Source organism: Dendrobates tinctorius, unplaced genomic scaffold (assembly GCF_039654945.1).
Source record: "Dendrobates tinctorius isolate UK_male_01 unplaced genomic scaffold, ASM3965494v1 ptg000001l, whole genome shotgun sequence".
Lineage (NCBI taxonomy): Eukaryota > Metazoa > Chordata > Amphibia > Anura > Dendrobatidae > Dendrobates > Dendrobates tinctorius.
In genome coordinates, this window is record NW_027361669.1 from 16,266,558 (window position 1) to 16,284,765 (window position 18,208).

The window sequence follows — 18,208 nt, forward strand, 5'->3', positions numbered from 1 at the left end:
CAGACCTGTAACTTCTTCTTTAAGAGTCTCCTCTTTCCTCCACTCATTACCTGTAGTAATGGCACCTGTTTAAACTTGTTATCAGTATAAAAAGACACCTGTGCACACCCTCAAACAGTCTGACTCCAAACTCCACTATGGTGAAGACCAAAGAGCTGTCAAAGGACACCAGAAACAAAATTGTAGCCCTGCACCAGGCTGGGAAGACTGAATCTGCAATAGCCAACCAGCTTGGAGTGAAGAAATCAACTGTGGGAGCAATAATTAGAAAATGGAAGACATACAAGACCACTGATAATCTCCCTCGATCTGGTGCTCCACACAAAATCCCACCCCGTGGGGTCAGAATGATCACAAGAACGGTGAGCAAAAATCCCAGAACCACGCGGGGGGGACCTAGTGAATGAACTGCAGAGAGCTGGGACCAATGTAACAAGGCCTACCATAAGTAACACACTACGCCACCATGGACTCAGATCCTGCAGTGCCAGACGTGTCCCACTGCTTAAGCCTGTACATGTCCGGGCCCGTCTGAAGTATGCTAGAGAGCATTTGGATGATCCAGAGGAGTTTTGGGAGAATGTCCTATGGTCTGATGAAACTAAACTGGAACTGTTTGGTAGAAACACAACTTGTCGTGTTTGGAGGAAAAAGAATACTGAGTTGCATCCATCAAACACCATACCTACTGTAAAGCATGGTGGTGGAAACATCATGCTTTGGGGCTGTTTCTCTGCAAAGGGGCCAGGACGACTGATCCGGGTACATGAAAGAATGAATGGGGCCATGTATCGTGAGATTTTGAGTGCAAACCTCCTTCCATCAGCAAGGGCATTGAAGATGAAACTTGGCTGGGTCTTTCAACATGACAATGATCCAAAGCACACCGCCAGGGCAACGAAGGAGTGGCTTCGTAAGAAGCATTTCAAGGTCCTGGAGTGGCCTAGCCAGTCTCCAGATCTCAACCCTACAGAAAACCTTTGGAGGGAGTTGAAAGTCCGTGTTGCCAAGCGAAAAGCCAAAAACATCACTGCTCTAGAGGAGATCTGCATGGAGGAATGGGCCAACATACCAACAACAGTGTGTGGCAACCTTGTGAAGACTTACAGAAAACATTTGACCTCTGTCATTGCCAACAAAGGATATATCACAAAGTATTGAGATGAAATTTTGTTTCTGACCAAATACTTATTTTCCACCATAATATGCAAATAAAATGAAAACAAAACAGACAATGTGATTTTCTGGATTTTTTTTTTCTCAGTTTGTCTCCCATAGTTGAGGTCTACCTATGATGTAAATTACAGACGCCTCTCATCTTTTTAAGTGGTGGAACTTGCACTATTGCTGACTGACTAAATACTTTTTTTCCCCACTGTAATAGAAACACGTCACCACTTCTGCATCTATCACCCACTCCTGGTTCTCACTTACAAATACTGATGTAAAATACTGACCAAATACTGAACGTGTCCCAAGTCTCTTACAAAATGGCTTTTTAGAGATCTGTGTGTCATTTCAGTCACCACTGAAAATGAGCTAACGGACAACTCTTGTAGGAAAAAGCAACGAGAAGTGTAAGGGCTCAATGCAGATATCTGTCCAATCACTGACCACAATGCACGGAAAGGCCGCCAGTCACCTGACCCGAGTGCGACAGCCTCATGGAGACACACGAGTGGTCATGCTCTGGTTAGGAGACCCACAGCCAGTCCATACACTGCGGTCTGTGATCAGACAGAGATCCACAAGGTGACTGCCTGAGCCCCAATAGCCCATATTAATTTCCATCCAGCTTATTAAGACATAGGCATAGTTTTTTTTTTTACTTTTGCATATCATAAAGGATAAATACAACATATTGCCTTGTATTCATTTTCCTTCTTTGCATAATTTTGTATGTCTTATAAATATTACACAAAAAAATCTCATCTCACATAATGTTTTAAGTTTCTTTTATTACTTTGGACATTTTTCTTTCAATTAACTTAATTTGTCTTTTTCGCTCAGTAAAATGTTGCAGTATATTATATTAACCACTTAACCCCCAGAGCTTTTTCGGTTTTGTGTTTTCGTTTTTCGCTCCCCTTCTTCCCAGAGTCATAACTTTTTTATTTTTCCGTTAATATGGCCGTGGTTTTAGCATGTCGTGTACTAGAAAACGGGAAAAAATTTCCAAGTGCGGTGAAATTGCAAAAAAAAAGTGCAATCCCACACGGTTCACTACATGCTAAAACTGACGTGCCATTATGACTCTCCAGGTCATTGCGAGTTCATAGACACCAAACATGTCTAGGTTCTTTTTTATCTAAGTGGTTGAAAAAAAATTCCAAACTTTGCCCCAAAAAAAAAAAAATTGCGCCATTTTCCGATAACATCTCCATTTTTCATGATCTCGGGTTGGGTGAGGGCCTACTTTTTGCGTGCCGAGTTGACGTTTTTAAGCATACCATTTTGGTGCAGATACGTTCCTTTGATCGCCCGTTATTGCATTTTAATGCATTGTCGCGGCAACCAAGGACACGTAATTCTGTCGTTTTGATTTTTTTTCTCGCTACGCTGTTTAGCAATCAGATTAATACTTTTTTTTTATTTATAGATTGGGCAATTCTGAACGCGGTGATACCAAATATGTCTATGTTTGATTTTATTTTTTATTTTTTTTAAAATATTTAAAAAAAAATTTTTTTTTATTTTTTTTTTTTTTAAACTTTTGGCATGCTTCAATAGTCTCCATAGGAGACTAGAAGCTGCCACTACCTGATCAGCTCAGCTACATAGAGGCGATGAGCAGATCGCCTCTATGTAGTTGAATTACTGACTTGCTACGAACACCGACCACTGGGTGGCGCTCATAGCAATTCGGCACTGACAACTTTAGAGGTCTCCAGGAGACCCCAGGTTGTCATGCCGACACACCGGTGAGCCGCGATCACGTGACGCGGGTCACCGGTGTGTGTATTTCCGTCCCGATGTCCAGAAGCTCCATTTAAATGCTGCTGTCAGCGTTTGACAGTGGCATTTAACTAGTTAATAGCCACGGGTGGATCGCGATTCCACCCGCGGCTATTGAGGGCATATGTCAGCTGTTCAAAACAGCTGAATGTCCCGGGAAAGATGTGAGCTCACCACCGGAGCCCACGTCAAACGGAATGATACCGACATCGTCGTAATTACACGTCCGATGTCGGTAAGGGGTTAAAATAAAAGTATTTAACTATGGCATGGCCACCCTTTGGTATGGTCCAATGACACTATGGATGTGATGTAGTGCAAGCAAATCCCCATTAACGGCATAACCAACTTCCATCTTTGCATTTTCAGTTTTTCCTTCCCTTGTTCAAAGACATTTTTTTTTTCTGTCCACATAGCCGTATGAGGGTTTGTTTATGGCGGGATAAGTTATACTTGTGAATGGCACCATTGATTTTTCCATACAGTATGCTGGAAAATGACAAATTCCAAGTTCGGTGAAACTGGAAAGTGAAAAGAAAAAAAAAAAAACACACACACACACTTCTGACTTTGCTTTTTGGTAATTGTTTTAACGGTGTTCACCGAGGTGTAAAAATTATAATGATCTTCATGTCTTTAAAAAAAAAAAAAAAAAAAAAGGTGAACTTAATTTTGGACAGGAATAGATTTCTGGACAGGAAGTGATTTCATTTTGTAAAGAATATTTTGGTAGTACAAAATAGGCACAGTCTTACCGTCACATCAAGCTTCTCCAGAGCAAAGAGTTGATGATCAACCTGGACTGACCATAACAGCCTGTCAGATCCCTGCATCAGCTTTAGAGTACCTACAGATGCAATGGGAAAACAAAGGCCAGGAGAAATGGCAACATGGGCCCAACTGATCAGGTTTTAAAAATATATAGCCAAATTATTGCTCCAAGTAAGAACACTGAGTTTTGGCTGTTGGAATACACAACTGTTCAGCCCTAAACGAGGTACCTGTATGTCATCGCCTGGGTTACTGTTGAGGGGGCTCAGGAGAGCAGCTCTGTTCACATTTAAATAGAGTGGCTGCTGGAGCGCGCGGCCATCTCATCCTATTAGCACCCAATGTGTGCGTGCACATCCTTCTATTGGCACCTCGGTGCACACACACCATGGTGCCAATAGGAGGTGCGTGCACCTCCACCTCCTATTGGCACCATGGTGTGTGCACGTGCCTCCTCCTATTGGCACCATGGTGTGTGTGCACGCCGCCGCCTCCTATTGGCACGATGTGTGCGCGTGCACGTGCCGCCTCTTCCTATTGGCACCACAGTATGTGTGTGCCTCCTCCTCCTATTGGCATCACGGTGTGTGTGTGCGTGCCTCCTCCTCCTATTGGCACCACGGTGTGTGTGCGTGCCTCCTCCTCTTACTGGCACTATGTTGTGTGCGCGCGCCTCCTCCTTCTATTGGCACCATGGTGTGTGTGCGTGCCTCCTCCTCCTATTGGCACCACGGTGTGTGTGTGCGTGCCTCCTCCTATTGGCACTACAGTGTGTGTGTGCGTGCCTCCTCCTCCTATTGGCACCACGGTGTGTGTGCGTGCCTCCTCCTTTTACTGGCACTATGTTGTGTGCGCGCGCCTCCTCCTTCTATTGGCACCATGGTGTGTGTGTGCGTGCCTCCTCCTATTGGCACTACAGTGTGTGTGTGCGTGCCTCCTCCTCCTATTGGCACCACGGTGTGTGTGCGTGCCTCCTCCTCTTACTGGCACTATGTTGTGTGCGCGCGCCTCCTCCTTCTATTGGCACCATGGTGTGTGTGTGCGGGCCTCCTCCTCCTATTGGCACTACAGTGTGTGTGTGCGTGCCTCCTCCAATTGGCACCACGGTGTGTGTGCGTACCTCCTCCTCTTACTGGCACTATGTTGTGTGCGCGCGCCTCCTCCTTCTATTGGCACCGTGGTGTGTGCGCAGACCTATTTAATCAGTCCCCTGTGAATCAATCGCTGGCCACCTTTGGGTTACTGTGGCAGCCAGGGACCTGATAAAGACCCCAAAAGGCTACCATGTCATTACTCCTGTGAAGAGCAGCCCAGGTTGAGTTTCACAGGAGGCTGCGATTTACACTATATACTGCAATACTCTGGTACTGCAGTATATAGTAAATGTGATCAAACAATCACAGGTTCATGTTCCATAAGGGAACTAAAAAATAAGGTTTAAAAAAGGAGGTTCAACGAATATAACTGGTAATATGGACTCAAATTTGAACAATGGTCGGCATTATGATTGTTCAGCCGGTGACATACTATAAAGGGGACTGGCCACTGTCTTATTTTACAGATGTGTTGAGGGCATGATTTTGTGTACGCGCACTGTAAGTGTGACAAGTTTGTGTCTTGCTCTTGTTAGTGCAGCTTTCCTCACTGACGGCACAGCTCTCCTGTCCAAGTAATGGCTGCTGGTGGAGGAGCAGTGGCCAGACCTGTCCATCAGCCTCCTCCAATAGAAAAGTAGCTTCCCTGTGTGAAGTCGCATACTGCTCCAGCAGCAGCCATTTTATGGACAAGAGAGCTGTGCAGTCTGTGAGGAAAGCTGCACTAACAAGTCCAGGAGAACCTGTGGTACTTATATAGCAGGAAGTGTACACAAAACAGGTCCTCAACACCTCTGGTAAAGATAAGGTGGCCACTCCATCTAATTTGTTTGTGGCCTTTGCTTTAGAAAAAAAATTATTCAAACAGGACAACCACTTTAGTATTATGGGAAAAAAACTTACCATCAAGGGTGCAAAGTGCAAACAGACCAGGTTTTCGTCTTCCAACATCGGGCCCTAAAATACAAATTTAATTTAGAACATATAAAGCATATTCTTGTTATTTTAGGTTTTTTGCACATTTAGATTGTGTTCATATGTCATATAAATCTTGTACAGGTAGTCCTCGACTTACGACGTTGATCCGTTTTTACGCGGCGTCATAAACCGAATTTCGACGTAAGTCGGACCATACGTTCATACAGTACTGTACCATAATAATAGTACAGTACTGCAAACACTTAGCCTATCCAAAAACCTATCCTAACACAGTACCCTGCGCTGCGCACTTTTGAAGGTGCGCCGAGCGCGCCAAAATGCAACATGGTGCGTTCAGCGCACACCGGCGTACCTTCAAAAGTGCGCAGCGCACGCCAAAATCCTACTAGCGCAGGCCAGCGCACGGTCTGCGCACCCTATGCTAAAGATAGGGTGCGCAGATCGCATGCGGCCGTGTGCGATAGTAGGAGGTGGTGACCGGACGGGGCGGGCATGGAGCGGGGCTTAGCAGCGCCGTGCGCCGCATGTAAAATAAGCTAGTGTGAAACTTGCCTTAGGGCAGTGGTATTAGGTGGAAGGTAAACCACCTTGACATTAGGGTTAAAGTCATCCAGATGGGCAGGGTGTCCAGGGTCACAGTCCAGAATTAGCAACACCTTAAAGGGGATATCCTTGGAGGTACAATACCGCTCCACGCCTGGCACAAAATGGTTGGTCAACCAGTCAAACACTGCAAGTGTCACCCATGCCTTCCTATTAGACTTCCAGATGACTGGTAGTTGACCCTTTGAAGTGCCCTTGGATTCTCAGCCTGATACACCAGCATGGGCTTCAGTTTGTAGTCCCCAGCAGCATTGCCCCCAAAAAGCAAAGTCAGTCTCTCATTGCCTGACCTGGTGAGGACTTCTCCTCCTTGCCGATGTACGTACGGTTAGGCAAACGTTTCCAAAACAAGCCTGTCTCATCCACGTTGAACACTTGTTGAGCACAGTAACCACCCTCCTCAATTATCTCAGCCAATGCTTTAGGAAACTCAGTTGCTGCTTTCTCATCAGCACTAGCAGCTTCACTTTGCACTTTAATGTTATGGAAATTGGCACAATCCTTAAACCTCATAAAACCAAGCCCTACTCGCCACAAATTCTTCACTTTCACTTCCTTCCCCCTTTTCTCTTTTCAACGCCTCAAACTGTCGCCTAGCCTTCTCCTGAATAACCATAAGGCTCACAGGGATACGGCGTTGATTTTGGTCTTCCAACCAAAGCACCAATAATCTTTCCATCTCAATAATAAGCCCACTACGCTTCTTTGTTACCACTGTCGCTTTCATAGGAGCAGATCCTTTCACATGTTCAAGGATTTGATCTTTATCCTTGATAAATCGTAGCGACAGTCGAATGACTAAAGGCCCTTTTACATTTAGCAATGCACCAGCGATCCGACCCGGTCAGGATCGCTGGTGCATCGCTAAATGATCGCTAGTGAGCTGTCACACAGGCAGATCTCACAGCGACGCAGCAGCGACGCAGCGCACGATACTCACCTTTCACACACAGCGATCCTGGCGTCCTCCCGCCCTCCTCCACGCATCGCTCGTCGTCACAGCAGGAAGCTGACGACGAGAAATGGAGCCGGACATTCTCGCGCGATCAGCGATGGACAGCGGGGGAGCCGGTCGGAGGTAAGTATCACACATAGCGATATCGCTATAACGTCACAAAATCGGTGACCTTATAGCGATATCGCTATGTGTAAAACCCCCTTAAAGGTACTGTCACACTTAGCGATGTACCAGCGATCCCGACCAGCGATATGACGCGGTCAGGATCGCTGGTACATCGCTAAGTGGTCGCTAGTGAGCTGCCACACAGGCAGATCTCACCAGCGACATCGCTGGGGACGGGGATCGCTACTTACCTGTCAGACGAGGCGATCCTGCGTCCTCCCGCCCGGCTCCACGCGTCGCTCGTCGTCACAGCAGGAAGCTGACGACGAGAAAAAGTCCAGGACGTTCTCGCGCGATCAGCGATAACCAGCGGGGGAGCCGGTCATAGGTAATTATCAGACACAGCGATATCGCTAGCAATATCGCTATAACGTCACAAGTTATAGCGATATTGCTAGCGATATCACTTAGTGTGACATGCCCTTAAGTCCTAATGACCTGCCAATTTCTGTTGGTATTTCCCCCTTATCAGATCGCCTTATGATATCCACTTTCACCTCCATGGTGATGGCCTTCCTTTTCTTTGATGCACTGGTATCAGATGAGTCTAGCTTACGTTTGGGAGCCATAATGAAGGGTGTTATGGCGTGCAGGAGACTCGTTTTCCTCGTGTAACCGGGTACAGTGTACAGTACTGGACTCTATTCTTCTGCCGCTGCACGTAGTTCGACTTACGACGCAAAACCGCGTAAGTTGGAATGAGGTGTCATATAAAGTGTCGTAACCACGAAACGACGTAAGTCGCGACCGTCGTAAACCGAGGACTAACTGTATTTGCAGTAGCTAATTCTAGAATATTCCATTAAACATGTAATCTTGGCTTCAAATCTATGGTATTACATGTTCAGAGGAAACGGTACAATACCCAGAGAGTAACAACCATGAGTCCAGTTCCAGTACAGTTCTCCAAAGGCAGCATCTACAGGTTTATTGCCATGGAGTAGTAATGGCTGTCAGGGACTTTGGGAGCATGTTACAGAGGACCTGCCAGCTCCCCCCCAACAGGCCACTTTTCTCTGTATTCCTCATATCATCAGTCTGGCGCACCATTTCAAAGAACTCTATGGAGCCGTTACCATTCTCCTCGTCAATAGCGTAAATCCCTAGTGTGACCCGATGAGAGTAGGTCCACATCATTAGTACGCCTACAGTAGGTGTCAGCCACCCAACCGTTTATACAGGGCAATGTGCTGCCAATGACAATGGGATTTATGAGCAGAGAAACAAGCGTTCTGCTCGTTTGGCGACCATTGGTGGTATGCTTACACAGACCGAGGATTGGGAATGAGCGATCTTATCAGCCTGTCCAAATGGACCCTAGACAAACTTAGCAAAACGTGTCCCAAAATGTGACTAGCCCCTTTGATGTCTACAAAGCCATGAGTCTCAGCCCACGGTAGGGTTGTGAAAGTGGAGATGTGGCGTGTCTTTCTATAGTCTGCATAATCCTAAACTTATCTTTATGCAGTTGTTGCTGTCACACTGATTACAGAGAGGGAGTCCGCATGGTAGGTGGGTGTCCCACAGATATTGTGGTTCCACTTTTTTTTTTTTTTTTTTTTGTTAGGGGGTTATCCACTTTTAGGTGACTTTTTTTTCTTACTTCAATGAATGCAATTGGTGTTAAAGAAAATCATTTGGGTTTGCAATTGGGTTTCATTAAGTTTTTTTGCACGGTTAGCCTTCGATAGCCTCTTTATTTCACCATCTATTTCTAGCTGCAGACTCAGGTAACGGGGTTGGCCAAATTACCTTTACTTAAAAGACATGCTGGGGACCTGATCTTGTGGCTCTTGCTAATGTGCTGGTATTACAGGTTCTCCTCCTGCTCTTCATAGTGCGGTCTTCCTCACAGACAGAACAGCTCTCCTGTCCATAAAGTGGCTGCTAGTGGAGGAACATGTGATCAGACCTCTCCATCAGTCTCCTCCAAAAGGAAAACACCTCACAGGGCAAACCTGACTTTTGTTTGGAGGAAGACTGATGGACAGGTCTGGTCACATGCTCCTCCAGTAGCAGCCATTTTATGGACTGGAGACCTATAGTCTGTGAGAAAATCTGCACTAACTAGAGCAGGAGAACCTATCATACCAATATAATGATAATAAGTGCCATATTATCATGTCCCCAGCACATCGGATAAAGTGGCTGACTGCTTATGGATGAGATTTGGTTTTATTGTGTGTGGGGCTCAGTGGGAAGGCATGGCCAAGGGCAGCCCATCACATTCCCTATATAACCTACACCAGAACGTGGCTTCCATTGTAGCAGCATCTTATGGGACTACATTTCTGATCATGCTTATGTTGTACTATTTATTTCTTTATATTACTGATCTGAATGGGAAGGAGCAGTGGGGTGGCACCAAGCCAAGAGAACTTTTTTTTGTAGTTTATGGAGGGCATGGAGCAAAGGTAAGAAACCAAGTATAAAAAAAGGATTCACCCTTACCATTCCAGCTGCACAGCAAAAATAACAGCAGTTGAATGCAGGATGGGAAAAAAGGGTTAACCCTCTTACAAATAGGTGGGGGGGGGGGCACATGACATCTTATTAGCCATGGGAAGTGGAAAGAAGAAAGTAGTTAGTGAGAGCACACTTTAGCACCAAGGAATGGAGGAGGTAATAAGGCCAGAGGAGACAGCATGTTTCGGATGTGAGGGGCATTGCTCTATTTCATCTCTCATCGGCACTTACATCAGTCTGAGCTGGGCGCTGTAGCAGGTTAATGCGGGCAGCCTCTGTGCCACCTAGCAGCACAGTCCCAACGTCCAGCTCTCCCTGCACAGGCTTGAGCTGCTCTGCCCCATCACACAGCTCAGCAGATCTCCTCTCCGTCCCATAGCTGCCGCTCCGCCCATGACGACCCCGGGTCCTAGCTGTGGCGGCTAGGATTCACACTGATGTAAGTAATACCAGACCTTTTCTGCTTTGCAGCTTCTTACACTTGCACAGAGGCATCTGACTTTCATTTGATCCATTTACCTATATTTATATCTTACTTGACTGCTACTGCTGCAGTTTAGGACATTCTATTCCTCTACATTCAGGCACTTTACTTTAGGACTATAGATATGCAGGGAATATTCTCTTCTGCATGCGCTTTTTGCAATATAGGATCCAGCCATTTACATTTATACCCAGCTGCAGCTAAGGTTCCCGCTACTGACCGTCCAAACCCTGCTACCTCCGAGAAAATTCTTTTGGTTATATTTAAAAAAAAGAAAATGTTTCTATTTTTTTTTTTAATAAAATACTGTATTTTATTAAATCTATGCTTATGCCTCCTTATCCCTTGACACCTTTAATTGGGGGATTGTTCTTATATTTATGAGGTTGCTCCAAAACTATATGTGGACTTTTGATTTATACCCCTCTGAAAACTGCATGATGTAGAGGCAGAAACGGTGATTCTAGTGATGTGTCACTCACTTTACTGGTTGCTACAGTTCTGATAAAATCACTTTTATCTGATACTGAACTACTAGTTATAACATCTCCCACATCACTTGCGTCAGTGTACACTGTGCATAGGCAGAAAGCTGCAAATCAGTGGAGACGTTGGAGATATACAGAGCTCATGAATATGGTGGACTACCAAGCAGGTTCAATAGTCCTCGACTGATAAAATCACTGTTATTAGCAGGAGATTACTAAATCTGCAGCAAGCAGCTCAGTAAGCGACACATCACTGGAATCATAGTTGGTCTACATTATGCTGCTCTCAGATTAGATGGCAAAAATTAAGTGACAGACTCCCTTTGAGTACTAACCATTTCTGTACAGGCCTTGGTTCAGACATTGAAAATAGTCTTCAAATTACTGACCCCAACCATGTCAGCAATAGAATATTCACCTTGCTTGATGTTTCCCATCAGGTGTGTAGAAACATTTTTATTATGTATTCGGCCAGAAGTTTGATGAAGGATGACATCTCGAGAAGAAATCTCCCTGTATCATGTAAAAGGTTCAGTTTAGAGCATGTCAAATATTTTTAAACTTCTCAAGTGGATCTATAATTAACCCCTTCCTGACATGGCTATGTTCAGATTTCCCCCCCTTCTGCAATTTAGGAAAAATTCTACATTTCTGGGTTTTTTTCAATCAAGATGGGGTGCAGAGTATACATTAATGAGAAAAAAATGAACTTTTTTTGAATTTACCAAATTGCTGCTATGAAACAAAGAGTGAAAAATGTAAAGGGGTCTGAATACTTTCCGTACCCTATAGCCTCTACTGCAGTAAGCCAGTCTGGCAGTATATAATCATTTACATGCACATTGCTACTATGTAATTGTGGCCAACCACCTTGATCTTGTGACAGGCATACATTTTGGTTTCCACAGAGTTTGCAGCTTCAATGTTTATTTTTTTTAGATCTTTTATGATCAATTAGGCTTTGTGCACACGCTGCGGATTGGTCTGCGGATTTGTATCTGCGGAACCACAGGTAAAACCTCAGGTAAAATGACCTGCGGTTTTACCTGCGGATTGGCCTGCGGTTTATCACCTCTACAATGGAGGAGATGGTAAACCGCAGCAGAATCCGCAGAAAAGAAGTGACATGTCATTTCTTTCTGCGGATTCAAAACCGCAGCTTTTCCGCAGTGAAAAATCCGCAGCATGTGCACAGCAGAATATAAATCACATAGATTTACATTGTACTGTACACTGTCTGCAGATCCGCAGCAAAAACCGCAGCGTGAGCACATAGCCTTAGAATTTCATAATGTTTAACGTTTATTGACAAATCCATCAAGACTTCAGCAATTATCCATGGCATCATGACTGTTGCCTAATCAGTGCTTGGAGTTTATTACAATTTCTGTGTTTTTCTTTGTCCATCCACTTTTTGAAGCTTAACCACAGTTTATTAACAGGATTTAGATCTGGGGAGTTTCCAGGGCATGGACCCAAAATGTCAATGTTTTATTCATTGAGCCACTGAGCCTGTTCATCACCAAATTCCTCCTGTATTTTTGGGAGACGCTGATCTTGGAGGACGTTCAGATCCCATTCTTTATTCATGGCAGTGATATTAGGCAAAATTGTGAGTGAGCCCACTCCCCTGAACAAAAAGCAAGCCCACATATGAATGGTCTCAGGATGCTTTACTGTTGGCATGACACAGGCCTCATGGCAGTGGTGATCACCTTTTATTTTTCAGACAATCATTATTTCAGTTGGCCCAAACTATCTAAAAAGATCTTCAGGGGGGGTAAAGTTATTTTCAAAGTTCTCTGCAGTCCGATTCATGTACTTACTGCAGAATGTCCTACTGTCCTTAATGTGTTTCTTGGAAAGTAGTGACTTCTTTCCTGCCCTACTTGAAACCAGGAGATTGATTTTTTTTTTACGGTACATGATTTACCAACCGGATTAATTTTTTTTATATTTTTTCACAGATCAGGCATTTTTGAATTTATATATTTTTTAAAACATTTTTTTCTTCTACTTTTCACTTGCTTCCTTTGTCTCCAACAAAGTTTGTGAAAACTAAAATTTGTGTCAGACTCAAAACTTTTGGCCACGACTGTAAGCAGGTCAATAGTGTTTATTTTTCCCCCAAATGACTTCTTCCCTTTAATATCTAACGCAGTCTTGGAAGACTTGTTCTTCAGCAATTTCCTTTGACCCTGGTACCATTGTAGACGCCTCACCTTGCCTCAGCAGCTCCTGATCCCTCTGATCCAAAGATGGATTCCTCTCCCCAGGTGCAGCGTAAAATTGCATATCCACAACCCGGCTGGGACACCATTAACTCCGGTGTACCATCTGTACCAGGGTTCACTGAAAGACTGTCAACCTGCAGGGAAGAAAAGTTAAAAATTACTGTGCGCTTGGAAATACAGAATAATTTCCAATAAATAAAAAAAATAAAGCAAACATTGAATTTTGGAGAAATTTGGGCTGAATAAAAAACACATTTCATAAATATCTGCTGTTAGAGTTGTGCCATCACTAGCAACAAGGCTAAATAAGGTGATCTGTGTCTCACTACAAACCGCGATGCCTGGACTGGCCGGGCCTCGTAACCCAAAGTCAGTAGCCTCAGACATAAATGAGGCTGCCAAGATCGGGACAGGAGACCATCAGCAAGTCAGTGTATGATGGTCCGAGTACATCAAGTGCGGGCATCAGGCAGCATAATAACGCTATTAACCTGCAGAGTAACCCCGTATCTGCAGGTTAATAAGCGGTTCCCTTAAACTCTTTAGACACCATTAAACTTTCAACTAGTCTGAATGACCTTTTCTTTCTGAGGCTATATTCACATGTTGCGGTTTTGCAGCTTTCTTTTTTTAATGCAAATTTTCAGCTGCATTTCCCAGTATCTGCAAAGTCCAAGATTCCAGAAATCTCATGTACACAGCTTGGGTTTTTATTTTCCACTGACTTGTCAAAGAGCTCTGTTTTTTGCAGGATGCCACTTTCAGCATTTTCTCAGCACTTTTCACACATTGAAGCAATAAGTAGTGCAAAAAACACTGAAAAAAATGCAGGTATCAGTTACTACTGTGCCAAAACCGGATGAATTTGAATCAGAATTTTTTTATGCACTAAACTTTATCAGCATGCTCAGGAGACAAATGTACCCTGACTAAAACGCAGGAAAAAACGCAGCAAAAATGCCACAGGAAAATGTGGCAAACACTCAGCAAAACTTTTTTGACGTTGCTTCTTTTCTGCCAAGAGAGCAGGTTTTGCCTGCGGGAAAAAACGCAACGTGTACAGAGCCTTTTAGCTTGCCTTCATCATTTTGATGTTAGCCCTTAATTTGTTGCCGTGATCCAACTTTTATACAAAACATCTATGGCAAATGTAAATGGTGTTTTAGAGTGTACCCAACCAACAACTTGTAATCTTTGGCTCACATATTAAGTGTTGTCAGATTAAAACACGCACAACGTGATACAGATAACTCAAAATCCATCCCCATAATAGTCAATAACTTGTATTCAGATATCTGGACTTTTCTACTAATTGGCGAAAATGTATTGTTTCTTTTTTAGGATAGCCTTAAGGCTGCCTTTATGGAGGGAATCTGTCAGCAGCATGAGGTAGGGACAAAGACCTTGATTTCAGCTGACGTCAGTGAGGCTGTGAGGAGTCCCCTGGCTGACCTGAGGTGAACTGATGAGCGTGGGAAAAAATTCAGAAACTTTCCCACGCTCATTAGTTCATCTCCGGTCAGCCGGGGAGGCTGTGCAGAGATGAACTAATTAATTCTGGCAGTGGTTTACAGCGGGCCAGTCGCATTAGCACCAGTCCCGTTGTAAACCAGTTAACACCTTCTGATGGACTTCAGCGGGGAACCTGACTGAACAGCGGAGAGGTAAGTATATTGTTGCTTTTTTGTTTTATTTTTTTACAGGACCATGTTTTTTTTTATAGATTAACAGATGAATTAAAATGTGGTCAAAAACTTTGTGTCTTTATTTCATTAAAATAACTTTTAATGTCTGTGTGTGTTTTTTAACCCTTTCCTAGTCTAGGGTTAATAATGGATAGGTGTCTTATTGACAAAAGCAATGGTCCCTCTCAAGGCTATTAATATCTGCCCTCACTCACTGGCTTTCCCTCTCTGGTTGCGAAATTACCGCGGGAGCCCACGCAATTTTTTCAACGAATTAATCCCTTTAACACATACATGTTCCAAATTTTACACACAAACCCTAATCTAATTATTAGTCAAAGACATATAAAAAAATAATTGAAATGAAGTGGGTTTACTGTATGTAAACCATTTGTCATTTCATGTCGGGCTTGGGATTGATTTTACAGAAGCCGACAATTGATTCTAGGAAATGTAAAATATATATATATATATATAATGTGTATATATCTATTCTTTCTATTCTTATTAAACATATCCGTGTGATTTTACTGTATCGCAAAATGAATTGTCAGCTTTTGTTGTCGGTGAGTATTTCTCGCAAGTCATACGTCTGGTCCGTGTGTAATCCGTATTTTTCTCGCCCCTATAGACTTGCATTGGCGTATTTTTGGAGGAATATACTGGACAATCGCAGCATTCTGCGATTTTCTCAGCCCGTTAAATACGGCATAGAGACCCCATACAGAAACATTGGTCCGAGTGCAATGCGTTGTTTTAACGCCTCTCACTCGTCCGTATTTCTCTCTAGTGTGACCCCGGCCAAACAGTCATATGCACGCACCCATATAAGTCTATGGGTGCATGTGAAACATCGCACTGCACTTGGATATCACCCTAGTGCAGTCCGATTGCCGCTGATCCCAGCAGTAGAGGAGATGAAGAAATTACTTCCTCCGTCTCCTCCGCACCTGTGCTGCGATTTTATCATACAAGAGGATTGGCGCACAGAGTACTGACACTCGGCGAGCGTCATTATCAGCATATCGCATCCGATGTGATTCGTTAGTGGGACCCCGGCCTTATACTGAAGTTTCTTTACTTACAGACTGGACAATGTTGATATGTACGCGTGTATAGAAGATTAAGTTTTATTTTCAGCAAAATCAGAGCTCTAAAATAGTCACAAGACAGCAAGTTGCAAAAAGTTGCACAAATGTTTCTGTCAGAGAACGGCCATTGTGCAGAACATCGGTGACAATGGATCTGTGCTCAAAACAAGCGACCTCATGTAAGTGCAGCAGATTATAATGCCAGGTCCGTTGATGACTCATTTCACAGTTTTCCCTGCTCGGAGGCAGTTTGCTGTGCAGCCGGGTGATAGTAAGTGCCGCTGTCCACAGAAAAGCAAGGCAGGATCCACAGCACTGATTATCAATACATGTTGAGATTGTATACACACCTAGGAACGGATCCACTAATAGCAGAGTTACTTATGAGGCTTGTTATCCATTGTGATTTACCTGTCCTTCTAGCAACCATTTCTTTAAGGGAACAAGCTGTCCACAGGCCAAATCAGCGTCTGGTGGACTCTCCCAACGAAAGGCACGCACAACACGGTCTGTGTATCCTAACACTAATTCACAGCGGCCATCTCCATCTATGAAAAGAGAAATAAAATGATAATTATATAATTATTTTATGGAGGGGAAAAAAAAACACCAAACGTAGCCACACATTGTTAGGAGTCACTGGTACGCAGCCTGGTAACTTAATAGTAATTACCTTTTTCTAAAGCCAAATGGTGACCACCCTCTGAAATAACGATTAGCAAGGTTCTCTTGGCCATCAGATACCAGTGGTCTTTATCCCGTGGCAGGTTATCCAGGGATCTCATTTTCATACACAAGAATAAGGCTGGGAGAACCCCGTGATTTTGGCAGGATTCATCAGCAATCTAAGGTTTATTCAGTGCTAAGCCACCATTTGGCAGCAGGAGGAATTCCTGCTTAACAAAATGTTCCGCTACCCGGTTTTGAAGGTGTATGACCATCTTTACTACACTGGCTGTTTATATTTTACCTTACAGGGGTTTCCGAGTTCCTCAGCTGCAATTTGTTTTGACTCCTTAACAATCCTACGCATAAACACAGCGGCTGCTAAGGGGTCTTATTCCCTCTCCGCAGTTTTAAAAGAGGTTCAGGTATGAGTGTATAGCGCCCCCAAGAGTATGAAACTCTCCAGGTCCTGGAGAACAAAATCGGGGCTGATTTTTTTTTTTTTTTTGGTTCCTGACCACGTTATCGCGGTTATTCAACTAATCGCGTAAAAAAATGAGATCCCGTGTAAAAATAATTTCTCTCTCCTCTGGCACGATCTGATAAGTCAGAGGAGAGATAAATTAAGTCCTCAACCCTCATCTTCCTCATCAACTAAGCAAAATGGAGGATGCATGCTCTGTGCACCCAACAAGATCTGCCTGCACCCAATAACGTCAGAAACCAATTCCATTGGGTCCTGACATTTGATCACTGTGATAGGGTCTATCACAGTGATGAAAATTCACAAATATTTACAGAACAGGACAGCACTTGGGCTGTGCCTCTCTCTTCTCCCCTTGTAGTTGTTGCTGAAAAGAAGAGAGATACAGTAGTCAGTGAGGAAAAAATTCAAAATTTCAATATCAATTTCAATAAATTCTTCTCCAATCTCCTAATCACTACATTGATCATTCCCCAACACTCCCAGGTCATTTCCCTAGTTAGATTACTTTTTTTTATTTCATTTTTTTTTTTTCATTGTTTGCTGTTAGTAGTACTAGAGCTAGGAGGGTTGGGGTTAAGACGTTAAAACCACGGTTGAGGTTTGGGTTAAGACCAAGGTTAGGATTTTTTCAAAATTTATAAGAAAAAGAAAGTAAAAAAAAAAAATAATAGGATTAGGTTAAGGTCTACTAGTTTTAGATTAGGTTTAGTTTTTTTTTTTTTTAGGCAGGCGTAAAATAATGGACCAGAGAACATTTATCGCAGAGCAAAAGTACACCCTGCTTTGCTCCGGCAGTGATACAGAACCTACCTCTGAAGCAGAACATCTCTAAACTCCTGGAACGCCTGGTCCACTCCCGTCTTACCTGCTATGTCTTTGATAACTCTCTTCTCGACCCTCTCCAATCTGGTTTCCGCTCTTTACACTCTACTGAAAGTGCCCTCACTAAAGTCTCTAATGATTTACTAACAGCTAAATCAAATGGTCATTACTCCATGTTAATTCTCTTGGATCTCTCTGCAGCATTCGACACTGTGGATCATCAGCTCCTCCACACTATGCTCCGTTCCATTGGCCTCAAGGACACCGTTCTCTCCTGGTTCTCCTCCTATCTCTCTAACC

The 18,208-nt window shown here is 43.7% G+C and overlaps 1 protein-coding gene across 1 annotated transcript in view; it reads right to left on the minus strand.

The window, feature by feature from the left end:
- ITFG2 (integrin alpha FG-GAP repeat containing 2) overlaps positions 1-18,208 on the minus strand; it is a 90,302-nt gene that overhangs the window by 17,295 nt on the left and 54,799 nt on the right. Inside the window, exons 5-9 of the mRNA XM_073568548.1 lie at positions 16,345-16,481; positions 13,146-13,291; positions 11,342-11,436; positions 5,724-5,777; positions 3,711-3,802 (exon numbers count right to left, since the gene is read on the minus strand). Of these exons, the coding sequence (XP_073424649.1) occupies positions 3,711-3,802; positions 5,724-5,777; positions 11,342-11,436; positions 13,146-13,291; positions 16,345-16,481 (524 nt within the window). The remainder of the gene's footprint in view (positions 1-3,710; positions 3,803-5,723; positions 5,778-11,341; positions 11,437-13,145; positions 13,292-16,344; positions 16,482-18,208) is intronic.